General features: G+C 44.3%; 1 protein-coding gene across 1 annotated transcript in view; it reads right to left on the bottom strand.

Annotated features, from left to right (window-relative positions):
• LOC311128048 (ras-related protein Rab-3C-like) overlaps positions 1-27,637 on the bottom strand; it is a gene marked incomplete at both ends in the record, with an annotated part of 40,636 nt that extends 12,999 nt beyond the window's left edge. Inside the window, one exon of the mRNA XM_084159996.1 lies at positions 27,428-27,637. Coding sequence (XP_084016122.1) covers positions 27,428-27,637 — 210 coding nt within the window. The remainder of the gene's footprint in view (positions 1-27,427) is intronic.
• Between the last annotated feature and the right edge of the window lie 280 nt (positions 27,638-27,917).

Genomic DNA, 27,917 nt, shown 5'->3' with positions numbered 1-27,917 from the left:
TGGTACGAACAACCTCGCTAACTGTCTGAATGCGCCTTATTATCATCAATACTCCATTGAGAGATTCAAAGCCACATAATTCAGACCAGAGATACAGCACTGCCTGATACACATCTACAGCTCAGAGTCAAAACAAATCACTTCATCACCGACAGTCAGCTGCTCTTGCACTTTGCTTGATGACTACCGTACGCACCGATAACAACCTCTGCCTTTAACGACAGAGAGAGAGAGAGAGAAAGGGCCACTTCCTGTGCAGTGCATTGGATGCGTCCCAAATGGCACCCTTTTCCCATTATAGTGCACTCCTTTTGACCAAGACCCATAGGGCACTGGTCAAATTGTGCACTATATAGGGAAGAGGATACTATTTGGGACCCAACCATTATCTCCCCGTAGCTATAGCCCAGTCCAGTGTTTCCACAATCACTATCACACCCGGAGCGCCGGGTTTGCTTCCACGCTTCCGTTCCTCTGTTGCCATGGTAACTGAGCATCTGGGAAGTGGCGGTTGGGCGGCGGAGGAGAGGGGAGGTGGACAAGGGTGACAACAGAGGAGAGGAGGGCAGGAAGGCAGGGTTGGACGTGGGGTCCTTGCTATCCGGGTTCCTTGGGACGTCCCTACCCCATTGAAGTCGAAATTTTAAATGGTTACGGTAAGGGTTAAGAATAGGGTTAGGGTTAGGGTTAGGGTTAGGGTTAGGGTTACGGTTAGGTTTAAGGTAAGGGTTATGGTTAGGGTTAAGGTAAGGGTTAGGGTTAAATTTAGGGTTAGGGTTAAGGTAAGGGTTAGGGTTAGGGTTAAGGTAAGGGTTAGGGTTAGGGTTAGGGTTAAGGTAAGGGTAGGAGTTCATCTTAGGGTTAGGGTTTAGGGTAGGGACATCCCAAGGATCCCAGATGGCTGGGTTACAGACCTTGGGATACCAATTAGAGCACATCACTGTCTGAAGCGACTACAGACCACATCCATCAACACATAGAGAACAGTGGGGAGAGGTCGGGTTCCACTAGACATAAGCTTCACAATAGGCTATTTGCTAATGTTAATCATTTAGGACTTTTAATGTGTAGGAGGAGAGACACTGGACTGGCTGAAATTGAGCGCAACCTCCATGTGAATCATGCTAAATCTAAAAAGGGATTTGTGTCTTATAACTCTGCATGTCTGCTAAGTAGAGGCCTATAGTAGATACAACCCAAATGTACATGGGATCTTAAAGTGAAGCCAATATCTAAGCGTTCTACCTCTCATAAGGACAAAGACTGAGAGTTATTATCGTAGATACTGCACGGAACTGTTTTTTGTTCCCCTGTGACATTGGCAGAGCAATGTCACTTCAACCCGCAGGTCCCCTATTCAGTAGAGAAAAGTAAAGATTTCCCCCGTGGCATTCTCTTTCCTACAGTGTCAAGTCACTTGAGAACTCCCCACTGAAGCAGAGGAAAAGGTCATAAATTGTTTTTATGTCTAAATACAGCATTCTCAAGGGCATTTAAGCATATTTAGATATAAACAAAATAATATGTGATCATTTTCTACTTCCAACTTTTCTGAGATGGCTCAATCAATCAACATATTTGTCTTAGTATTACATATGTTATTTTATACACCTTAATATAGCCTAACCCTACAAACATTAATTTACATACAATATCACATTTCATTACAGTATTAACCATAAGCAATAGACTCTGAGACTTCTCTTGTCTCAAACCATCTCAATCCAGCTTCTCTCAAATCTGACATGTCATAATTTCAATCCCAATTTTCCTGCAACTAGAACAAACCCCACCACTGTTGCTAAGCACTCATTGGTGTTTTTATTGAAGTGTCCCCTCAGTCGAGCAGACGGCACAAACCCCTCAACGACGGGTTCAACCAATCGGCTCACAGAAGCAGCCTGCTAGGCCACGGCGCTGGACCGTGACTACAGTGCCTTGCAAAATTATTCATCCCCCTTGGCGTTTTTCCTATTTTGTTATATTACAACCGGTAATTCAAATGGATTTTTATTTGGATTTCATTTAATGGACATACACAAAATAGTCCAAATTGTTGAAGTGAAATTAAAAAAATAACTTGTTTCAAAAAATTTGACTAAATAAATAACGGGAAAGTGGTGCGTGCATATGTATTCACCCCCTTTGCTACGAAGACCCTAAATAAGATCTGGTGCAACCAATTACCTTCAGAAGTCACATAATTAGTTAAATAAAGTCCACCTGTGTGCAATCTAAGTGTCACATGATCTGTCACATGATCTCAGTGTATATACACCTGTTCTGAAAGGCCCCAGAGTCTGCAACACCACTAAGCAAGGGGCACCACCAAGCAAGCGGCACCATGAAGACCAAGGAGCTCTCCAAACAGGTCAGGGACAAAGTTGTGGAGAAATACAGAACAGGGTTGAGTTATAAAAAAATATCAAAAACTTTGAACATCCCACAGAGCACCATTAAATCCATTATTAAAAAATGGAAAGAATATGGCACCACAACAAACCTGCCAAGAGAGGGCCGCCCACCAAAACTCACAGACCAGGCAAGGAGGGCATTAATCAGAGAAGCAAAAAAGAGACCAAAGATAACCCTGAAGGAGCTGCAAATTGGAGTATCTGCCCATAGGACCACTTTAAGCTGTACACTCCACAGAGCTGGGCTTTACGGAAGAGTGGCCAGAAAAAAGTAATTGCTTAAAGAAAAAAATAAGCAAACACGTTTGGTGTTCACCAAAAGGCATGTGGGAGACTCCCCAAACATAAGGAAGAAGGTACTCTGCTCAGATGAGACTAAAAGTGCTAAATGACTAAAATGTAAATGTTTAAGGGTAAAAATTTAAATGTCTTGTAATGGCATAGTCAAAGTCCAAAACCTCAATCCAATTGAGAATCTGTGGTATGACTTAAAGATTGCTGTACACCAGCGGAACCCATCCAACTTGAAGGAGCTGGAGCAGTTTTGCCTTGAAGAATGGGGTGGGGGGGGGGGGGGGTGAATTGTAATGCACGCTCAAGTTTTCTGTTTTTTTGTGTCTTATTTCTTGTTTGTTTCACAAGAAAAAATATTTTGCATCTTCAAAGTGGTAGGCATGTTGTGTAAATCAAATGACACAAACCCCCCCCAAAATCCATTTTATTTCCAGGTTGTAAAGCAACAAAATAGGAAAAATGCCAAGGGGGGTGAATACTTTCGCAAGCCACTGTACGTGGCCATTTTGCCTTCAGTTGCTGAGACCACCGCGGCTCAACTCAGTCTGAAGACCACCGGCTCTTATCACACTGAGGCAGCTAGGATATGCTAGGCTAAACACACACACGGAGAGAGAGAGAGAGAGAGAGAGAATTTAAGGAAAGCTTTGACTATGTACAGACTCAGTGAGCATAGCCTTGCTATTGAGAGAGGCCGCCATAGGCAGAGAGCGAGGGGTGAGAGAGGAAGAGGGGGGAAGAAAAGAGAGAGCGATGGAGGGGAGAGAAAGAAGTGTCACCATCTCCTCCCCAACCACCTTCTCCTTCCCAACCACCCTCTCCTCCCCAACCACCTTCTCCTTCCCAACCACCCTCTCCTCCCCAACCACACTCTCCTTCCCAACCACCCTCTCCTTTCCAACCACCCTCTTCTCCCCAACCACCCTCTCCTTCCCAACCACCCTCTCCTTCCCAACCACCCTCTCTGTCTATTTCTCCTTCTTTCTCTCCCCTCCATCTCTCTCTTTTTCCTTCCCCTCTCTTCCTCTCTCTATCTCCCTCTCTCTCCCCCACCCTTCCCAACCAACCTCCCCATTTTCTCTCTCTCTCTTTCTTTCTCTCTCTCTCTCTCTCTCTCTCTCTCTCTCTCTCTCTCTCTCTCTCTCTCTCTCTCTCTCTCTCTGTCTCTCTCTCTCTCTATCTGTGTGTCTCTCTGTCTCTGTCTCTGTCTCTCTCTCTCTCTCTCTCTCTCTCTCTCTCTCTCTCTATTCAATGGGCTATATTGGCATGGGAAACATGTTTACATTGCCAAAGCAAGTGAAATAGATAATAAACTAAAGTGAAATAAATAAATCAGAAATGAACAGTAAACATTACACTCACAGAAGTTTCAAAGGATTAGAGACATTTAAAAAGTCATTGTTACATACAGTGTTGTACTACGTGCAAATAGTTAAAGTACAAAATGGAAAGTAAATAAACACACACAAATCGGTACCATGGACAGCCACATCATATTTAGCTTACAATTATTGGACTAAATAGTTTCTGGTATCTTTTAGTTGTCACTGTATTAGACTGAGCATAGGTGATTAGATGATGAAATGTTGAAGTTGAAATGGTGCTGGATTAGTGGAGGCAGCGTCTGTTTTCTTTGCAACTTGCGGTAACTCTCCGTGGTTCTAAATCAATAGTTGTTAAGTAGTCAGAAAACATCGGAAACATGAACTTGCTTGACCATGCTGTAGGTCATGTAACTGTTTGTTACATGCAATATGTTTTGTGGACTTCACTGGACAGATGTTGCTCTCCGGTTTTGTGATTAAACAAAATAAATATTTGCCCTCGCTACAGACGGCTATATCTGTCCGCTAATACAGGACTAGTAAAGGCCCAGTGCACTACTTTTGTGAGAAAAAATAGATAGATATTATAAAAATATGGGCGGAGTTGGAAATTCCTGTTGCTATGCTTTTCAAATTAATGGACAAGGAAAGTTTGAATGGGGGAGAGAGAGAGCTATAGTATTACTAGAGACGTTGGATATGTCATTATTATGCAAGCATGTGGCTTATTCCTTTTTTTTATAAGATTTGATATTTTATAAGAAAACAAAACATACACATACAAATGACATCATCATACAAACATCACACCTGCCCAGACCCACTAGTCCCCACCCCTATCTCCAGCACCCTTATCACTTTCTGCCACATGGCCTCAAACTGCACCATTTTGTTTCTCTCCATTGCCCACGCTCTTTCAATTTTTAGATAATAAAGCATTTGACCTTTCCATTGTGTGAACAACGGAGGATTGGCTGATTTCCAGTTTTTGAGAATACGTTTTTTAAAGATAATTGATGAGAAGAGTATTGTCCAACCCATCGGGTATCTCACTGCACCCTCATACAGTATGTAATGTCTTGAAATATACAGACAGACCAATTTAAAAGTACATTTACATTGCCATACCTCTGACATCCATCTTTCCAACTCCGCCCATAACTTTAGAATTTTGTAAAATTCCCAGAAGGCATGAATTATTGAGTCATTAGTAGTTTTACACTTCAGACATGAATCTGCCATTGTGCTGTAGAATTTGTGAATTTTGTCTCTTGTATAATACATTTTATACATTAATTTATACTGGATTAAGCATACATTTTTGTTAACTGTAATCTCATTAGTTATGTTCCAACATTCCTTCCATCTTGTGCCAATATCAGTTCTTTTTAAATCTTGGTTCCAACAGACAGAGCAACTTACAGTTAGTGAGTACATACATTATTATTATTTAATTTTTTTCATACTGGCCCCCCGTGGGAATCGAACCCACAACCCTGGCGTTGCAAACGCCATGCTCTACCAACTGAGCTACATCATTTATATTATTTTTTCTAAGAGATTGGCAGTTGTACAGGCTCTCTGCAAGGTTTGAATATCCTTTTGTGACTCAAATAGGATTCTCTCAAGATTGCTCTGATGTCCAAAAGATTTCAAATTGAAATCTTGTGATATAAAACTTTTAAATTGGATTATTGCAGAGGAAGATTTGCACAGGATTTATTTTTCTAAACAGCCCCCTGTAGGCCTAATTCTTTTTTTTTTCTTCATTCAATTGACTCTTATGACAGAAGCCTGGTGGTTTTTATTGTAGACGTGAATATATTTCAACATGTCTAGACGATAACAGGCTACAATGATCACTTGTGCTTGGCTGCCAAATGTATAGGTGTCCCCATAATATTTAAATTGAGGAAATGTGATCTTAATCATTATTTTAGCGATTCACTTTAAGGCGTCCGCATAAGAGTTTATGCATATATTATGATATTTTCTGACGTTTTTATTCATTTTGGCTGTTCGGGCACACAGCATTTTTACTTGAGGCAAGCCAAAGTTCGGAGCCGAAGTCTACGCCCTTTTTGTCGGTGATTGGTCAACAGATTCTTCAATAAAGTATTTGTTGTCATTCAACGAGAGACGACTCGTTTTCATTGAGAAATACTGCACCAAACATTTTAGTTAGTTATACAATTGCGCGACTAAGATCTCCTCTGCAAAAACGTCAAAATTAATGACAGATTTCTTGAGTTATTTTACATTAATTCTGACTATTTTGAGGAAGCGCATACTGGCTACGGCGTCTCAAAATGGACAGCAGTACCATCTCCACGTTTTTTCTCGTATTTTAAACGAAGGTTTTTTGAAGGGAGAAAGCGAGCACACTCGTTCCGTTCAGCCGCCAGCTGAACTGAGGCATGCTGACGCCTTTAGAAGTCCCGCCTAATGAAAAGCTCCCCATCCTGCTGATGTGAGCTGCTGGACAGCGTACTTGCACTTGATATGTGTTTATGGATGAGAAAGGGAACTTGCCATTTCCAAAAATGAGCTCAGTGGGGAATGGGGATTCGCTGCGTTACGATCTGTTGCCCACGCCAACAGCCAGGGTTTCATTAAATAAGCCTAGGCACTGTACTTTTTTATTGCACATTTAATTAAAGTGACGCATTTGGCGATATTAAACTTCAATTCGTTGGTACAAAACGTGGGTCAGACTAAAACAAATGTTGGTCTCTGGCAAACATTGCACAGGTGGTGGTCGCCTAAATTCACTGCAGTAGGCTAGGCCTAATATATAGGCTAGCATACGAATGGTGGATTAATAGCCCAGCCTATGAATTAACTTCTAATTTACACATCGGTCTTCACTGTTCCTTTCTTGCACAATTTATGCATCATCGCTGGCATCTCCACTGGCCTCTCTCTTCCATTCTCTGTATTCCTCTTACATCTCTTCAATCAGTACCCTTGCCCAATGGGTGTCCCAGAAGTAGCAAAATAGTTTGGTCACTTATTTTGCTCTAGCTTGCTTGATATAAAATAGGTTACAGCATTCACAATAAACTGGCGGGGAAGTTTGAATGGCGAGAGCTTCTCCGGTATGATGCGATCACATTGGCTGATGTTAAAAATGCAATAAACAGGAAACCCCGCACCCAATGTTTTATGTATAACGTCAGAATGCCCAATATTAGAATGTTTCCAATCAAATGTATTAATTAAGTTAGAACGCTTTCCTATCAGTCTAATTTGCATAAACATTGTGATTGGATGATAGGATGAGGCTCAAATCCTCTGATCTCCTCGAGCTCATTAATGATAGAATGTTCATATTTGAAGATTGCGAAAGGCCAGTCTCTAAGGCAATGACAAGGAGTGGCATGTTAGCTAAAGAGACTGGTACCCAGACTACTCTGACCCATCTCCCTAAAACCCTTATGTAGAACACAAAATAGCTCCAACGGTCTCATTTCATTTCCTGGAAGCCTGCTGGCTGGCTACAGCAGGGGCTACGTCCCAAATGCCACCCATTTCCCAATATTGCAGTACTTTTGACCATAGGGCCCTATTATATTGCACTACTTTTTACCAGGGCCTATAGGCCTCAGGTCAGAAGTAGTGCACTATGTAGGGAATAGGGTGCCATTTGGAATGTACCCTAGGTTGGAGCTAGCAGCCTAGCGCAGTAGTCATTAAGGTGATGAAGGCTGCATTAGTTAATGCATTGCCTTCAGGCTGCCACCCCCAGAGGGGCAGTCACGTCAGTATCTCTCTCTCTCTCTTGCTCTCTCGCTCTCTCGCTCTCTCGCTCTCTCTCTCTCTTCGTTTTCAACCCCCACATCCTTTCACCAGGCAGAACCATAAATTCAGACCCCCGACAACACACAGCGACCCGTTATTAGCTAGATGGACTGATGCTTCTAGAAGGAAACACAGATTGATAGACAGATGGACAGACTGAAGGATGAATGGATGGATACTGGAGGTTGTCTATGCCTAGGGAGGCAGGAATCTGAGTAGAAAATGCTGAGAAAAGGAGAGAAGACTGGGAAATATAGCCTGGGTTCCAGTTTTAGATTTACGCAGAAAATGAGGAGGCAGAGTAAATCTCTCCGGCTGGCAGCCGGGGCACAGAGAATAAGCTCGGTAGACAGATGTTCGTTTGAGGAGGTCAGCATTGACTGATTGAGACGTCCAGTAGAAATATGCTAGGAATGCCACGCCCTATTAAAGCAGAACCCGTTTCCAAGCCATAAGAAAACTTCAGATGCATAGCGAGAATGTGTGCTTGACTCATTTGATAAATAGTGTTAACTGTGGGAGACTACATGATAGCTAGCTTCCAATAACAGCAATTAAAATATGCTTCTTTAAAGCAAATTAATGGCCGTTGATTTAACGTTATCCTGGCAACCAGTTTTGATAGAATAGTTATTTGCATCTTGTATCAGAATGGTAGATCAGCGCAATCATGTTAGATACAGGCTACCTCCACAAACCCACAATGTCTGGAGTTAGATATCTGCCAAAGGGTTGAACGCACATAACGTGAGAATCGTAAATAAGTCCAGGCCTAAAAGATTAATTGCAAAGGTAAAACCAGCATTGTCAATGTAACAATAGGCAGATCTCTAACTCCATAACATACCCCGATTCCCTTAGTTACTAACAAACCCTGATTCCCTTAGTTACTAACAAACCCTGATTCCCTTAGTTACTAACAAACCCAGATTCCCTTAGTTACTAACAGATCCCTGATTCCCTTAGTTACTAATAAACCCCCGATTTCCTTAGTTACTAACAAACCCCCGATTCTCTTAGTTACTAACAGATCCCTGATTCCCTTAGTTACTAATAAACCCCCGATTTCCTTAGTTACTAACAAACCCCCGATTCTCTTAGTTACTAACAACCCCCCGAGTCCCTTAGTTACTGCACTGAGTGAAGGACATACTTCACACACAGGTTAAATATTATATTACATTCATTGAAATTGATAGATGTACAACAACTCGTGTCTGTCAAGTTGAATTCTGCCATACTGTATTGCATGACTAAGCATAGGCTGTAACAAACATTTCCGTGCTATTTTGACTATGAAAATGTTGCACAGAATAATGACACCAAAGCCTCTAAACACGGGTAAGTGCTGCATACTGCTTGCTACTGAAGTGTGTGGCTTTTCATGGTGAAAAGGACAACGCTTACAGACAATGTGACAAGGCCTATGCAGCCGAGCACTGCTGAAATGTCCTTGAATGAAATTAGGGATAAAAAATGGCCAGAAAAGCTACTCAGCTCTTTCTCTCTCCTCCCCCACCTCTCTCTCCATCTCTCCATTGCTCTGCCTCTCTACCTCTTCCTCTCTCTCCACCCCGCTCTCTTTCTCTCACCGTTTTCTCCCAACAGCCTTGGAGGTAGGACAAGGAGGGTTATATATAGCTGAAGATGAATAGACATGCCCCACTCTACGGCTTACCCAGCCCCCGAATGGAGCAGTGAAGAGCTGTGAATGAATCTGTGGACAAAACGCCTCTCTCTTTGAAGCTAATGAACGTCTTTGGTTGTCCGATACCACACAAGAGGCAACAGGAACAAGGTGACAATAGTTCACCCAGAAGTGTCACTGACTGCCTTGGACGGGTCATGATGAGAGCTCTGTTAACGGTTGAGTTGAGTAATACACTATACAGTTGAAGTCGGAAGTTTACATACACCTTAGCCAAATACATTTAAACTCTGTTTTTCACAATTCCTGACATTTAATACTTGTAAAAATTCCCTGTCTTAGGTCAGTTAGGACCACCACTTTATTTTAAGAATGTGAAATGTCAGAATAATAGTAGAGAGAATTATTTATTTCAGCTTTTATTTATTTCATCACATTCTCAGTGTGTCAGACGTTTACATACACTCAATTAGTATTTGGTAGCATTGCCTTTAAATTGTTTAACTTGGGTCAAACGTTTCGGGGATCCTTCCACAAGCTTCCCACAATAAGTTAGGTGAATTTTGGCCCATTCCTCCTGACAGAGCTGGTGTAACTGAGTCAGGTTTGTAGGCCTCCTTGCTCGCACATGCTTTTTCAGTTCTGCCCACACATTTTCTATAGGATTGAGGTCAGGGCTTTGTGATGGCCACTCCAATACCTTGACTTTGTTGTCCTTAAGCCATTTTGCCACTGTCTTTGGAAGTATGCTTGGGATCATTGTCCATTTGGAAGACCCATTTGCGACCAAGCTTTAACTTCCTGACTGATGTCTTGAGATGTTGCTTCAATATATCCGCATAATTTTCCTTCCTCATGATGCCATCTATTTTGTGAAGTGCACCAGTCCCTCCTGCAGCAAAGCACCCCCACGGCATGATGCTGCTACCCCCGTGCTTCACGGTTGGGATGGGGTTCTTCGGCTTGCAAGCATCCCCCTTTTTCCTCCAAACATAACGATGGTCATTATGGCCAAATAGTTCTATTTTTGTTTCATCAGACCAGAGGACATTTCTCCAAAAAGTACAATCTTTGTCCCCATGTGTAGTTGCAAACCATAGTCTGGCTTTTTTATGGCGGTTTTGGAGCAGTGGCTTCTTCCTTGCTGAGCGGCCTTTCAGGTTATGTCAATATAGGACTCGTTTTACTGTGGATATAGATACTTTTGTACCTGTTTCCTCCAGCATCTTCACAAGGTCCTTTGCTGTTGTTCTGGGATTGATTTGCACTTTTCGCACCAAAGTACGTTCATCTCTAGGAGACAGAACGCGTCTCCTTCCTGAGCGGTATTACGGCTGCATGGTCCCATGGTGTTTATAGTTGCGTACTATTGTTTGTACAGATGAACGTGGTACCTTCAGGCGTTTGGACATTTCTCCCAAGGATGAACCAGACTTGTGGAGGTCTACAATTTTTTTGGCTGATTTCTTTTGATTTTCCCATGATGTCAAGCAAAGAGGCACTGAGTTTGAAGGTAGGCCTTGGAACAATGCAAATAGTCCGGATAGCCATTTGATTAGCTGTTCAGGAGTCTTATGACTTGGGGGTAGAAGCTGTTAAGAAGCCTTTTGGACCTAGACTTGCTGCTCCGGTACCGCTTGCCGTGCGGTAGCAGAGAGAACAGTCTATGACTAGGGTGGCTGGAGTCTTTGACCATTTTTAGGGCCTTCCTCTGACACCACCTGGTATAGAGGTCCTGGATGGCATGAAGCTTGGCCCCAGTGATGTACAGGGCCGTACGCACTACCCTCTGTAGTGCCTTGTGGTCGGAGGCCTTGCAGTTGCCATACCAGGCAGTGATGCAACCAGTCAGGATGCTCTCGATGGTGCAGCTGTATAACTTTTTGAGGATCTGAGGACCCATGCCAAATCTTTTCAGTCTCCTGAGGGGGAATAGGCTTTGTCGTGCCCTCTTCACGTCTGTCTTGGTGTGTTTGGACCATGATAGTTTGTTGGTGATGTGGACACCAAGGAACTTGAAGCTCTCAACATGCTCCACTACAGCCCCGTTGATGAGAATGGGGGCGTGCTCGGTCCTCTTCTTTTTCCTGTAGTCCACAATCATCTCCTTTGTCTTGATCACGTTGAGGGAGAGGTTGTTATCCTGGCACCTCACGGCCAGGTCTCTGACCTCCTCCCTATAGGCTGTCTCATCGTTGTCGGTGATCAGGCTTACCACTGTTGTGTCGTCGGCAAACTTAATGATGGTGTTGGCGTCGTGCCTGGCCATGCAGTCATGGGTGAACAGGGAGCACAAGAGGGGACTGAGCACGCACCCCTGAGGGGCCCCCGTGTTGAGGATTAGCGTGGCAGATGTGTTGTTACCTACCCTTACCACCTGGGGTGGCCCGTCAGGAAGTCCAGGATCCAGTTGCAGAGGGAGGAGTTTAGTCCCAGGGTCCTTAGCTTAGTGATGAGATTTGAGGGCACTATGGTGTTGAACGCCGTGCACAAAGCGAGGTCCATACAGAAATAGTTTGTCGAAATCGGTGTGGAAGAACTTGACTGGCCTGCACAGGGCCCTGACCTCAACTCCATCAAAAACCTTTGGGATTAATTGGAACGCCGACTGCGAGCCAGGCCAAATCACCCAACATCAGTTCCCAACATCACTAATGCTCTTGTGGCTGAACGGAAGCAAGTCCCTGCAGCAATGTTCCAGCATCTAGTGGAAAGCCTTCCCAGAAGAGTGGATGCTGTTATAGCAGCAAAGGGGGGACCAACTCCATATTAATGCCCATGATTTTGGAATGAGATGTTCGATGAGCAGGTGTCCACATACTTTTGGTCATGTAGTGTATGTTATGAATGTCCTACTAGATTTACTCTAAAGTACGACGTGCCATATTTACTGTCAGTTTAAAACGTCCTATTATGGAGTGAATGGCAGACATTTCCATCACTCGTCTATACAGAATGAAGTGATTTGGAAAGGAAGCGGAAAGTGGAATATCTAGTTGAAACTATTTAAGAGGAAATCAGGAAGAGAATGCACCTAGTACTACTATAACAGTTGGTAGAGCATGGCATTTGCAACGCAAGGTTGTGCGTTCGATTCCCACGGGGGGCCAGTATGATTTTTTTATTTTTTTATAATGTATGTACTCACTAACTGTAAGTCGCTCTGGATAAGAGCGTCTGCTAAATGACTAAAATGTAATACTCTTTGGAATCATGACAGTATATACTACTATAACAGTAGATACTCTTTGGAATCATGACAGTATATACTACTATAACAGTAGATACTCTTTGGAATCATGACAGTATATACTACTATAACAGTAGATACTCTTTGGAATCATGACAGTATATACTACTATAACAGTAGATACTCTTTGGAGTCATGACAGTATATACTAATATAACAGTAGATACTCTTTGGAATCATGGCAGTATATACTACTATAACAGTAGATACTCTTTGGAATCATGACAGTAGATACTACTATAACAGTAGATACTACTATAACAGTAGATACTCTTTGGAATCATGACAGTAGATACTACTATAACAGTAGATACTACTATAACAGTAGATACTACTATAACAGTATAATTTTTTTGGAATCATGACATATGTTAAAAACAGTAGTTACTACTATAACATTAGTTACTACTATAACAGTAGATACTCTGGAATCATGACAGTAGATACTCTTTGGAATTACTACTATAACAGTAGATACTACTATAACAGTAGATACTACTATAACAGCAGTTACTACTATAACAGCAGTTACTACTATAACAGCAGTTACTACTATAACAGTAGATGCTACTATAACAGTAGATACTACTATAACAGTAGATACTACTATAACAGTAGATACTCTTCGGAATCATGACAGTAGATACTACTATAACAGTAGTTACTACTATAACAGTAGTTACTAATATAACAGTAGATACTACTATAACAGCAGTTACTACTATAACAGCAGTTACTACTATAACAGCAGTTACTACTATAACAGTAGTTACTAATATAACAGTAGATACTCTTTGGAATCATGACAGTAGATACTACTATAACAGTAGTTACTAATATAACAGTAGATACTACTATAACAGTAGATACTCTTTGGAATCACGACAGTAGATACTCTTTGGAATCATGACAGCAGATACTCTTTGAATCATGACAGTAGATACTACTATAACAGTAGATACTACTATAACATTTTAACATTTTAGTCATTTAGCAGACGCTCTTATCCAGAGCGACTTACAGTTAGTGAGTGCATACATTTTTCTAACAGTAGATTCTACTATAACAGTTGATACTCTTTGGAATCATGACAGTAGACAGGCTCTGTCGTAGCCGGCCGCGACCGGGAGACCCATGGGGCGGCGCACAATTGGCCCAGCGTCGTCCAGGGTAGGGGAGGGAATGGCTGGCAGGGATGTAGCTCAGTTGGTAGAGCATGGCGTTTGCAACGCCAGGGTTGTGGGTTCGATTCCCACAGGGGGCCAGTATGAAAAAATGTATACAAATAAATAAAATATAAATGATAACAAAAAAAACAAAAAAACACTAACTGTAAGTCGCTCTGGATAAGAGCGTCTGCTAAATGACAAAAATAAAATAAAATAAAATACTCTTTGGAATCATGAAAGTAGATACTCTTTGGAATCAATCCCTGTTTGTTCAAATGCTACCGTACATAATATGCTTCCAGAAAGATCTAACCAAAGTTTCTTGTTGCGTTTTCATCTACAATAGCCTGCATCACACAGTGGCATCGTTGAAAGGCTTAGGACCTCCTGCAATTCCAGTTAAATTATTATCCCACACGGTTGCTTATTCAAAGGCACTGTGTGTGCATCCCAAATGGCACCATTTTCCCTATGTAGTGCACTACTTTTGACCAGGGCCCATAGGGAATAGGGTGCCATTTGGCGTGCAGTCACAATGAATCTCTACGGTATGGCATTATCTCATCCACTGTATCACTACTGCAGCTGAGATATTACCAAAGGGTTAGGTATAGGGTTAACATCTGACAGACTAGAAAGGCTTTAGGGGTTTGAACAGCCGACTGCAGTAATTATCACTGCTCATGTTTAGTCAATTTAATGAGCTAAAAATAGGCCAAATATATTTTCATTTGAATAACAAGTCAATTAATATGTATGGGATAATCAACAAGAGGCTATGGGTTCTATGGAAAATAATGAACAACGTGGAAGGTGTGTTCCACGACGCGCTAGCGAAGTGCAACTAACCTTCCACGGAGTTGCATTGTTTTCCAGAGAATGCATTGAGCCACGAGTTGATTATCCCTTTTATACCATGGCTATAATTTAACACATTAGAAATGTGTTCGTTTGCCTCTATAAATGTGTTCAACATCCACTGAAGTAGCTAGCAAGTTTACTAGATAGACAGTAGTTGCCTCTGTAACCAAACAAACAGACTTGCTAGTTTAGCTAAACAAACCATCAGTCCTAGTTTGCTATTATGAAAATCGAATTCAGCAATGACAATAATGTTTTGAATTTTGCTTTCAAAAGCAGCTCAAACATAGAACATGCAAGAATGAACTATAGCCACTGAATTCTACCGTGTGTTATAGGGAAATAATGCACGCTCTAGAATGCCCTTCAAGCCAATCAGAAACGAGTATTCAACAATACCATGGTATAAGAACACATTGTTCATTAGAATGATTGGGGCCCGTTTTTCTTCAGATTTTAAGTTTTTAAAATATTTTTGCATAAGATTGAAGGAGGATTAACTAGATTTTGATGCAGGGTTGACATGCTCACAAAAAGACAGACAAAGAAGAGTTTGAGATGCGATTCAACACCGTGACTAGTCTGATGTAAATGGGTTGTCAAAACAAATCCAGGGAGATAGGCAGGCGCACACACACACACACACACACACACCTCGTCAGAGGAACAAAAGATGCCTTCCGGAAACAAACCAGCTGTTCTTCACAAAAGCGAGGCGGTTAAATGTCGGCGTCTAACGATGAGAGATGGCAGGAGAATAAAGACAGAGGCTGCGTCTCCAATGGAACCCTATTCCCTACATAGTGTGTCTCCAATGGAACCCTATTCCCTACATAGTGTGTCTCCAATGGAACCCTATTCCCTACATAGTGTGTCTCCAATGGAACCCTATTCCCTACATAGTGTGTCTCCAATGGAACCCTATTCCCTACATAGTGCGTCTCAAATGGAACCCTATTCCCTACATAGTGTGTCTCCAATGGAACCCTATTCCCTACACAGTGCGTCTCAAATGGAACCCTATTCCCTACATAGTGCATCTCCAATGGAACCATATTCCCTACATAGTGCGTCTCCAATGGAACCCTATTCCTCAGGCACCCCATAGTGCCGGAAGACGTGTGTAAACAGGGCCTCAGCAGTTTGTAGGGCAGTAGGGAGACCTGGCAGGGGAATGAGACGGCAGGCTTTAGAAAACCGATCCACAACGACCAAGATCGTAGTGTTCCCCTGGGAGGGGAGAATGTCCGTGACAAAATCCACCGATAGGTGAGACCACGGCCGTTGTGGAACGGATAGGGGTTGTAACTTCCCCCTGGGCAGGTGTCTAGGTGCCTTACACTGGGCGCACACCGAGCAGGAGGAAACATAAACCCTCACGTCCTTGGCTAAGGTTGGCCACCAGTACTTCTCACTAAGGCAGTGCACTGTCCGGCCAATACCCGGATGACCAGAGGAGGGTGACGTGTGAGCCCAGTATATCAACCGGTCGCGAACCTCGAGCGGCACGTACCTCCGACCCTCTGGACACTGTGGAGGAGTAGGGTCGGAACGTAACGCCCGCTCGATTTCCGCATCCACCTCCCACACCACCGGTGCCACTAAACAAGACTCCGGGAGTATGGTAGTGGGCTCAATGGACCTCTCCTCTGAGTCATATAGTCGAGACAGGGCGTCTGCCTTAGCGTTCTGGGACCCTGGTATATAGGTGAGCTTAAATACAAAGCGGGACAGAAACATTGACCACCTTGCCTGGCGAGGATTCAGCCTCCTCGCTGCCCGGATGTACTCCAGGTTACGATGGTCAGTCAGAATGAGAAAAGGGTGTTTAGCCCCCTCAAGCCAATGTCTCCACACCTTCAGGGCTTGAACCACAGCCAGCAGCTCCCTATCCCCCACATCATAATTGCGCTCCGCCGGACTGAGCTTCTTAGAATAGAAAGCACAGGGGCGGAGTTTAGGTGGCGTACCCGAGCGCTGAGACAGCACAGCGCCGATCCCAGCCTCGGAAGCGTCCACCTCCACCTGGAATGCCAAAGAGGGATCCGGATGCGCCAGCACCGGAGCCGAGGTAAACAGGTCCTTCAGACGTTTAAATGCCCTGTCCGCCTCAGCTGACCACTGCAGGCGCACCGGACCCCCCTTTAGCAGAGAGGTAATGGGAGCTGCTACCTGTCCAAAGCCCCGGATAAACCTCCGGTAGTAATTGGCAAAACCAAAGAAGCGCTGCACCTCCTTTACCGTGGTGGGAGTCTGCCAATTACGCACAGCAGAAACGCGGTCAATCTCCATCTCTACCCCTGACGCGGACAACCGATGTCCCAGGAAGGAGATGGACTCCTGGAAGAACAGACATTTCTCCGCCTTCGCATACAGGTCATGCTCCAACAGTCTACCAAGCACTCGACGCACCAGGGACACATGCTCGGCTCGTGTAGCGGAATATATTAGAATGTCATCAATATATACCACAACACCCTGTCCATGCAAGTCCCGGAAAATCTCGTCCACAAATGATTGGAAGACTGAAGGAGCATTCATTAACCCGTATGGCATGACGAGGTACTCATAGTGACCCGAGGTGGTACTGAATGCTGTCTTCCACTCATCTCCCTCCCTAATGCGCACCAGGTTGTACGCGCTCCTGAGATCCAATTTTGTGAAGAATCGCGCCCCGTGTAAAGACTCCGTCATACTAGCAATCAGAGGGAGAGGATAGCTGTATTTGATGGTGATCTGATTTAGACCACGGTAATCAATACACGGGCGTTAACCCCCATCCTTCTTCTTCACAAAAAAGAAACTTGAGGAAGCAGGGGAAGTAGACGGCCGTATGTAACCCTGTCTCAAAGATTCTGTGACGTAGGTTTCCATAGCGGCCGTCTCCTCCTGAGACAGAGGATACACGTGACTACGTGGAAGCGCAGCGCCTACCTGGAGGTCTATCGCACAATCCCCCTGTCGATGAGGTGGTAATTGAGTCGCCTTCTTCTTACTGAAGGCGAGAGCCAAATCGGCATACTCAGGTGGAATATGCAAGGTGGGAACTTGGTTCGGGGTTTCCACCGTCGTTGCCCCTACGGAAACGCCTACACACCGCCCAGTACACTGATCAGACCATCCCTGGAGAGCTCTCTGCTGCCATGAAATGTTGGGGTCATGAGCGGATAACCAGGGAAGCCCCAACACCACGGGAAACGCAGGAGAATCAATCAAATACAAACGTACTATCTCCTCATGACCCTCCTGCGTTTTCATCCGGAGAGGCGCCGTGACCTCCCTAATCAACCCAGACCCCAACGGGCGGCTATCTAGGGCATGAATGGGGAAGGGCACATCAACAGGTACGATAGGAATCCCTAACTTATAGGTGAACTGGCGATCAATGAAATTCCCAGCTGCGCCTGAATCTACTAGCGCCTTATACTGGGAGTGAGGAGAAACCTCGGGAAACACCACTTTAATACACATATGATCAGCAGAGAGCTCTGGGTGAGTTGGGTGCCTACTCACCTGGAATGACTTATCAGTGCGTCGCCCACTGCCTCGATTCCTAGGAGGCCCTCCCCAGCACCGACCAGCAGTGTGTCCTCTGCGGCCACAGTTGGTGCAGGGGACGGCCTCCCTCCTGGTCTCCCTCCTGGTCTCCCTAGCACCAGCACCCCCGAGCTCCATAGGGGTCGGCTTGGAAGTGCTGGGGGATGGAATGGACGGCCCCGAATCCGGACGTCAGCGGGTAGCCAACAGGGTATCCAGGCGAATCGACATGTCCACCAGTTGGTCAAAGCTGAGGTTGGTGTCCCTGCAGGCTAATTCCCGACGCACGTCCTCCCTCAGGCTGCATCTGTAGTGGTCGATGAGGGCCCTCTCATTCCATCCCGTGTTGGCTGCTAGCGTCCGGAAGTCCAGCGCGAACTCCTGCGCGCTCCTCCTCCCCTGTCTAAGGTGGAATAGACGCTCACCCGCCGCTTTACCCTCTGGGGGATGATCGAATACTGCCCGGAAGCGGCGGGTGAACTCCGCATAGCTGACCGTAGCGGCGTCTATCCCACCCCATTCGGCGTTGGCCCATTCCAGCGCCTTGCCGGACAGACAGGAGATGAGGGCGGACACGCTCTCGTATCCCGAGGGCGCCGGGTGAATGGTTGCTAGGTAGAGTTCAACCTGGAGTAGGAAACCCTGACACCCGGCCGCGGTGCCATCATAAGCCCTCGGGAGTGAGAGCCGAATCCCACTGGACTCTGGAGATGGACCGATGGGTATGGCTGATGGTGGTGGTATCGTAGGATGAGGTGTGAGCAAACCTCCACTCTCCCATCGCCTCAAGGTGTCCATCACCCCTTGGATGGTGGTGCCCAGGTGCTGGATCACGGCCTCTTGTTGGGTTACACGCTCCTCCAGTGCTCCCCTGAGCGCGGACGATCCTGCTGACTCCATCGGAAGGTGTGTTATTCTGTCAGATGGCGACGGTGAAATGCGGTAGGCGAAGTCAAACGCAGGACACAGAGCTTACTGGAAACGTACTTTACTTGAAAGTAACCAGAGAAGAAAACCATCTCCATACAAGGAGGAAAACAACCCGCACACTAACACTGCCGAAGACTAATACAATAACACACAACACACAATGCACGACAGAGGGTTAAATAGGGGAAACAATACAAGATAATGGGGAACAGGTGTACACAATCAGGACAAAACAAGTCAAACACCGAAACATAGATCGGTGGCAGCTAGTACTCCGGGGAAGACGAACGCCGAAACCTGCCCGAGCAAGGAGGAGGAGCAGCCTCGGCTGATTCCGTGACAATACCCAAGAAGACTCAAGGCTGTAATCACTGCCAAAGGGGCTTCAACAAAGTACTGAGTAAATGGTCTGAATACTTATGTAAATAAGGTATTTTTGTTTTAATTTTTTTTATAAATTAGCAAAAATGTCTAAAAACCTGTTTTTACTTGGTCATTATGGGGTATTGTGTATAGATTGATGAGGGGGAAAAAACTATTTCATCCATTTTAGAATAAGGCTGTAACGTAACAAAATGTGGAAAAAGTCAAGGGGTCTGAATACTTTCCGAATGCACTGTACATATGAAATGAGTAAAACATTATATAAACATTATTAAAGTGACCAGTGTTCCATTATTAAAGTCACCAGAGTTCCATGTCTATGTACATAGGCAGCAGTCTTTAAGGTGCAGGGTTGAGTAACTGGGTGGTAGCCGGCTAGTGACAGTGACTAAAGTTCAGGGCAGGGTATTGGGCGGAGGCCGGCTAGTGGTGACTATTTAACAGTCTGATGGCTTTGAGACAGAAGCTGTTTTTCAGTCTCTCGGTCCCAGCTTTGATGCACCTGTACTGATCTCGCCTTCTGGATGGTAGCGGGGTGAACAGGCCGTGGCTCGGGTGGCTGAGGTCCTTCATTATCTTTTTGGCCTTCCTGTGACACTGCGTGATATAGATGTCCTGGAGGGCAAGCAGTGTGCCCCCGATGATTCGTTGGGCAGACCACTCTCAGGATGCTCTCAATGGTGCATCTGTAAACGTTTGTGAGGGTCTTAGGGGCCAAGACAAATTTCTTCAGCCTCCTGAGGTTGAAGAGGTGCTGTTGAGCCTTCTTCACCACAATGTATGTTTGGGCGGACCATTTCATATTGTCAGTGATGTGTACAATGAGGAACTTGAAGCTTTTCACCTTCTCCACTGTGGCCACGTTGATGTGGATGGGGGCGTGTTCAACTATTGTCTTTCTCTGTCTTTGAGTCTCCTGAAGTCCACGATCAGCTCCTTTGTTTTGTTGACGTTGAGGGAGAGGTTATTTTCCTGGCACCACTCTGCCAGGGCCCTCACCTCCTCCCTTTAGGCTGTCTCGTCGTTGTTGGTAATCAGGCCTACCATTGTTGTGTTGTCTGCAAACTTGATGATTGAGTTGGAGACGTGCATGGCCAAGCAGTCATGGGTGAACAGGGAGTACAGGAGAGGGCTGAGCACGCACGCCTGGTGGGGCCCCTGTGTTGAGAATCAGTGTAGTGGAGGTGTTGTTTCAAAACTTCACCATCTGGGGGCGGCCCGTCAGGAAGTCCAGGACCCAGTTGCACAGGGCGGTGTTTAGACCCAGGGCCCCGAGCTTAATGATGAGCTTGGAGGATACTATGGTGTTGAAGGCTGAGCTGTAGTCAATGAACAGCATTCTTACATAGGTATTCCTCTTGTCCCGATGGGATATGGCAGTGTGCAGTACGATGGTGTCATCCGTGGAACCCTTTTGGGTTCCAATTAGAACCCTCTGTGGCAATGTTTCTATCTCAAACCCAAAAGGGTTCTACCTAGAACCAAAAAGGGTTCTTCAAAGGGTTCTCCTATGGGAACAGCCGAAGAACACTTTTAGGTTCTAGATACACTCTTAGAAAAAAAGGTGCTATCTATAAAAGGTGGGTGTTGCATATTCCATTTTCACACTAACTGTAAAGGCAGTTCATAAATATTGTTTTCATAAAGCTTTGATGGGCTTACCAAGACAAACTTCCAAAAGGACTAATTTGAGGCAGAGAGGAGTTGGAGCACTCAACAAAAAGCACTCAATTAATTTATTATTTGCTCACTTTAATCCATTGTTCAGGATGAGTACAGGTGAGTGACGTTTTCGACGTCAAGCTGAAGTCTTCCTCAGAGTGCCTTGATGGCTTGACTTTGTTTAGTTGGATCTAACCCTAATTTATAAATGGAATCTGATATTCTAAAGCTGTTCTCATTACGGCAGTACAGCCCCAATGGAAGTGGAGACATTGCACTTACATTGGATCCAGCCTTTGTAGCTACGTCCCTCGAACACTCCTTAAGCCTCTCTAAGTTAGCCATGATTGAAGACAGCTGCAATGTAAATGAAAAATCAATACCAATAAAACTCCTTGTGAGACCGCAAAACTCGATTCCAAACATTTCAGACATCCGGCAAAGCTGTGTAGACCTCCCGCAAAATCTGGTTACAGACAGTCACGGCAGAGTGACCAAGCCTAGCATCCGCTACCCGCTAGCTAACTGCTGCCGCCATTTCCCAAAATCAATGTTATGAGTCTGTTTGTATTTTATAACCCCTGTGCCACAGACCTTGGCCCCAGCTACCCCCTCTGTGCTAGCTAGCTCCAGACCTGTTTCCATGGTTTCAGTGTATGGCAGGGTCTGGTGGCTCAGTCAGGAGTGAGTGATATTCATTTGGACAGAGAGGGACTTGGATGAGAGACCGGGTCGAGGGAGGGCATGCTACTGACTCATGAAGGTGAAGGAGTCCTTTGGATTTACTGTCTATTGTTTATGTGTTTCAGGTTTTGTATTTTGTATCGCATAGATTAAAATATAATTTCACATGCTGCCATTGACTGCTATTAAGTAAAATTACTGTATTGATACAATATTAGTACACTTGCTTTGTGGTCACTGGTCGTTATTAGAAGCAAAATCCTCTATGCAACAAAGATTTGCTCTCTCTAACTATGGCTGAAATCATACTGTCTCGTCCTACGCTTGAAGCATTAAAATAATTAGGATGAATATTGGGTTTTTTCTCTTCTAAGAACAGTTTTGTCTGTAATAAACCATTGACATGATGATTAATAAATGTGTGGCCACCACCTGGCTCATCTAAAGCAGACATTTGGTGGCAGAGCACCAGTTTCTCTCTGCTAGGTTATCAGGAGGCAGAATGGTTGTACAGTGTTAGAGAAGAGGGCGGTAACTGAAATGTGAGTCGATGATGAAAAGATGAAGTCAAATACCCACTGGGCACATACGTCAATTCAACATCTATTCCACGTTGATTCAACCAGTGTGTGCCAACTGGGTAGGCTTCCAACTAGAGAGCAGTTTGATTTTGACAGGCTTCATGTCTTCAGTAGAGAAGTAGGCCTAATATCTGTGAGTAGCAGACCAGTGGGGCTTCCAATGTATCAGACCAATGGGGCTTCCAATGTATCAGACCAATGGGGCTTCCAATGGATCGTTTCTTCAGGAAAGGGCTATAGATCATGGGGTCTTCAGCAAGCATAACATCCTCTCAAGTCGATTTGATTTGGGTATAAAATCAACACAGTTAAAAATCATCCTGGCACAAATTAAAAACCATGAGATTGGGCCAATATTTGTGTAGTGTAAGCATTTGGTCGACATTCCATTCCAGCTGTATTTAGTAGCCATTGACAGTGAGCAGCCTAATGTGTTCAGTTGGTCTAGTTCATTAGTACCGGTCTTATTTAAAACACCCAATGTGACCTGTATTCATTTTGCTTTCAAGAAAACCATGACTAGACACTTGATCCTCCAGACAGTAATGTGGGTTAGGGTTAGTAAGGGTTAGTAAGGGTTAGGGTTAGTAAGGGTTAGTAAGGGTTAGTAAGAGTAAGGGTTAGGGTTAGTAAGGGTTAGGGTTAGTAAGGGTTAGTAAGGGTTAGTAAGGGTTAGTTAGGGTTAGGGTTAGTAAGAGTTAGTAGGGGTTAGTAAGGGTTAGGGTTAGGGTTAGTAAGGGTTAGTAAGGGTTAGGGTTAGTAAGGGTTAGGGTTAGTAAGGGTTAGGGTTAGTAAGGGTTATGGTTAGTAAGAGTTAGTAGGGGTTAGTAAGGGTTAGGGTTAGGAAGGGTTAGTAAGGGTTAGGGTTAGTAAGGGTTAGTAAGGGTTAGGGTTAGTAAGGGTTAGTAAGTGTTAGGGTTAGTAAAGGTTAGTAAGGGTTAGTAAGGGTTAGTAAGGGTTAGTAAGTGTTAGGGTTAGTTAAGGTTAGTAAGTGATCATGACTAGGGACCAGGCTGTATTCATAAAGCAGTGCTGATCTAAAATCAGATAGTCAGGTAGGAGTGCTGATCTAGGATCAGATAGTCAGGTAGGAGTGCTGATCTAGGATCAGATAGTCTGGTAGAAGTGCTGATCTAGGATCAGATAGTCTGGTAGGAGTGCTGATCTAGGATCAGATAGTCAGGTGGGAGTGCTGATCTAGGATCAGATAGTCAGGTAGGAGTGCTGATCTATGATCAGATAGTCAGGTAGGAGTGCTGATCTAGGATCAGATAGTCAGGTGGGAGTGCTGATCTAGGATCAGATAGTCAGGTGGGAGTGCTGATCTAGGGTTAGATAGTCAGGTGGGAGTGCTGATCTAGGATCAGATAGTCAGGTGGGAGTGCTGATCTAGGGTTAGATAGTCAGGTAGGAGTGCTGATCTAGGATCAGATAGTCAGGTGGGAGTGCTGATCTAGGATCAGATAGTCAGGTGGGAGTGCTGATCTAGGATCAGATAGTCAGGTGGGAGTGCTGATCTAGGATCAGATAGTCAGGTGGGAGTGCTGATCTAGGATCAGATAGTCAGGTGGGAGTGCTGATCTAGGGTTAGATAGTCAGGTGGGAGTGCTGATCTAGGATCAGATAGTCAGGTGGGAGTGCTGATCTAGGATCAGATAGTCAGGTGGGAGTGCTGATCTAGGGTTAGATAGTCAGGTAGGAGTGCTGATCTAGGATCAGATAGTCAGGTGGGAGTGCTGATCTAGGATCAGATAGTCAGGTGGGAGTGCTGATCTAGGATCAGATAGTCAGGTGGGAGTGCTGATCTAGGATCAGATAGTCAGGTGGGAGTGCTGATCAGCCCCCCCAACTGATCCTATATCAGCATTCCTAGTCGGAGACGCTTAATGAATACTGTGAGACCAGAGGCGGTCGGTGGATACACATTTTTTTATGAGCATGGCCTTATTTCTATTACAGCATATTGGATGACTGTCATTCATATTCCATTCACCCAGCTCAATGTAACATCGATAGGTTTAGGCTTTTACATGATACTCAAATTGTCCCTGTACCCAACATGAGGTTGCTACAACCTAGCCTATGAATTAAAGTTTACAACGTAGGTGCACTGGTCGAGAGAATTTTGAGTAATCAAGGTGACAGACAGTGACACATTCAATACCGCCTTGCACACTCTTGCCTGCATCTAGCTGATCTAGGGTGTAATCATTATTCCAACAGTTGTAAACGAGGGTGTAATCATTAGTCCAACAGTTGCAAACAAGCGTTTCTATTGGACAAAATTCAGGTATGTTTATCCCCGTTTCGTTTTGTTTGCTTCCATTTAAGAAACGTTTTTCCAACAGAATCGGCAGAATGAATACACCCCTGATCACACGAAAACACAGTTCACTTTTATAGCAGCCACATACAAACAGCATGATCACTTTGCTTGTTATATCGTATATTTATAATTCCTTCTCGCAACTATCTACGCACTGTCCTCCTCTCACCTTTTCGCTTCACTTGTGGACTTCAGTGCACAACACATCAGCTGTCTGTGACCAGGCGAAAAAACTTTTCCAAGCCAAATCTTCATATCATGACCGCTACACACAGCCTACATCGTTGTCACGTCAGTCAACATAGCTACTAGAACTAACGCATTAGTAAACCCGCTACAATCATGTAGTAAGTACAGTGTACAGTCAGTAAACAGTTTAGCAGTTACACAAGCAGGCCAAGGTGGCAATAAATTTATAAAACCAAAAGCTTACCTTGACTTGGAAGAGTTCCAGTGTTGGATAGCCATAGCCAGCTAGCTAATATAGCATCCCTCTCTGTTTGAGCCGGGTGTTTGAGTAGGCTAAACTAGCTAACTGCATTCGCTAGCTAAGTGAAAAGAATACACCAAATATAGCAATCTTCTCTCTCTCTCTCTCTCTCTCTCTCTCTCTCTCTCTCTCTCTCTCTCTCTCTCTCTCTCTCTCTCTCTCTCCTCCTTAATTTTGGAAGAAATTAATTTGTTCAAAACTGTTCAACTATTGTCTTTCTCTGTCTTTGAGTCAATTACTCACACCACATTTTATGCACTGCAGTGCTAGCTAGCTGTAGCTTATGCTTTCAGTACTAGATTAATTCTCTCATCTCTTGATTGGGTGGGCAACATGCTGCAAGAGCTCTGATAGGTTGGAGGACGTCCTTCGGAAGTTGTCATAATTACTGTGTAAGTCTATGGAAGGGGGTGAAAACCATGATCCTCCTAGATTTTGTATTGAAGTCAATATACCCAGAGGAAGACAGAAGCAAGCTGTCCTCCGGCTACACCATGGTGCTACCCTACAGAGTGCTGCTGAGGCTACTGTAGACCTTCATTGCAAATCAGTGTGTTTTAATCAATTATTTGGTGACATGTTAATATATTTAGTATTGTTTTATCCAAAAAGAAAAACTTTTTTTTTTTTATGTTTCACTATTTTCATTTTTATGAAATTCACTGAGGAGGATGGTCCTCCCCTTCCTCCTCTGAAGAGCCTCCTCTGTCTGAGACTCTTTATAAATACTTTGAGATGCTTTATGAATACTCTGAGACGTTTTATGAATAGTCTGAGATGCTTTATGAATACAGGCCCAGAACTTTTCCTGACCATGTGACCTAGTCAGGAAAACTCGGGACTAAGACTACCGCCCATGACAAAAGCTTTATTCCATACATTCCTATACAACCCCTTATAAGGCTTCAAACACGCAATAGCATTCCACATAAGCATGAGTAATATATTGCAGATGGAAATAACATTCCTTTAACATTCTGGTGTTACCATCTTGGAAAGCGATTAGTCATCATGTCAGCATCCGTAGACAGAGGAGGGATTTGTCCCTCTGAAGACGTTTGAGTTAGAGACTCATCTATCCATCCTCCTTTATTCACCCTCTTTCAAAGGAAGTGACAGCATCATTTCAGACACTTGTAAAGCAAATGTCCTTCATTAACACCATCAAGCAGGGTTAGACCTCACTTGATAGGAGAAATAGACAAGAACATACTGGGCTGCCATTATAATTTAATATCTTCAGACATTTTTGCTAATGGAGGTGCATAAGAAAATCATGAATTCATGACTATTCAATTATTAAGTGCCAAAAGATGGATTGGTCAGACATGGGCCTCACAAACAACACCCTGAGATAATACAGTCACACTCCTTCCTGAATCCTTTTGAATCTGCTGTCACTAACCTCACAAACCCCAGACAGTTTTGCCAGTACCCCAGTGTTGTAGGTTTAATACTATAGCTACTGGGCAGAGAACAAAATACAAATTCAGACGTCCTGTCTTCAAAGCATGTAATATTGGCACTAAGTTAACTCTTGTGGACATGACAGAGTGACCAACCGGGGTTCAAACCTGGGTCTCCTTCGTACGACAAGACTGCATCAGTCCAGCAGCCCACTGAACTAAAGCCTAGGCCAGCGTTTCCCAAACTCGGTCTTGGGGCCCCCCCTGGGTGCACGTTTTGGTTTTCCCAAACTCGGTCTTCGGGCCCTCAAGGGGCACACGTTTTGTTTTCTGCCCTAGCACTACACAGCTGATTCAAATAATCAAAGCTTAATGATGAGTTGATTATTTGAATCAGCTGTGTAGTGCTAGGGCAAAAAACTAAACGTGCACCCCTTGAGGGCCCCAGGACCGAGTTTGGGAAACACTGGACTAGGCATTAGCTTAGGAGCCAACAATAGGAGTCTTTAGGTCCCCTGCAAGGTTTCTTCTCACACGGACACGGTTCTGAACGACCTCCTTTACAACAGCAAACAGTACACATACTGTAAAATTCAACAGTAGGAAACACTCTTAGAGTGAGGAGGTGGAGAGCACCATGCCTCAAAAACACACTTTAGACTCACCCATATCTGTAGTTTGATCCGCTTGTCGTTCTTGTAGACTGTTTTCACTTTGAAGTCTATGCCCACAGTGCTGACGAAAGCAGAGGTGAAGGAATCATCGGCATAGCGGAAGAGAAAGGACGTTTTTCCTACACTGCTGTTGCCGATGATAAGCAGTTTGAACATATAATCAAAGTTCTGGTCCGAGCCCTCTTGCTGTGTTGCAGCCATCTGCAAGAACAAGACGGTTCATATTCAAAAGCAATTGGTGTTCAGAGATTGGGGTTTCAGAGTTCGCTAGACCTTAACATTAGGTATGCGTCCCAAATGTCACACTAGACAGTGCAATACTTTGGACCAGAGCCCCATGAGCTTTATTACATCAGCACCCACATCCTTTTTAAATGTTCAATCTATGGAGGTGTTCAATAAATTATAAGAGCAATGTAGCAGCTCATTCACAAGGCTGTTCAGATCCAATAACTCAACCATGAGACATCCACAGACCCAG

Source organism: Coregonus lavaretus (genome assembly GCF_964263955.1).
Source record: "Coregonus lavaretus genome assembly, chromosome: 4".
In the NCBI taxonomy this organism is placed as follows: Eukaryota; Metazoa; Chordata; class Actinopteri; order Salmoniformes; family Salmonidae; genus Coregonus; species Coregonus lavaretus.
Note: the sequence above shows the minus strand (reverse complement) of the source record. Positions and strands in the feature narration are given on the sequence as shown.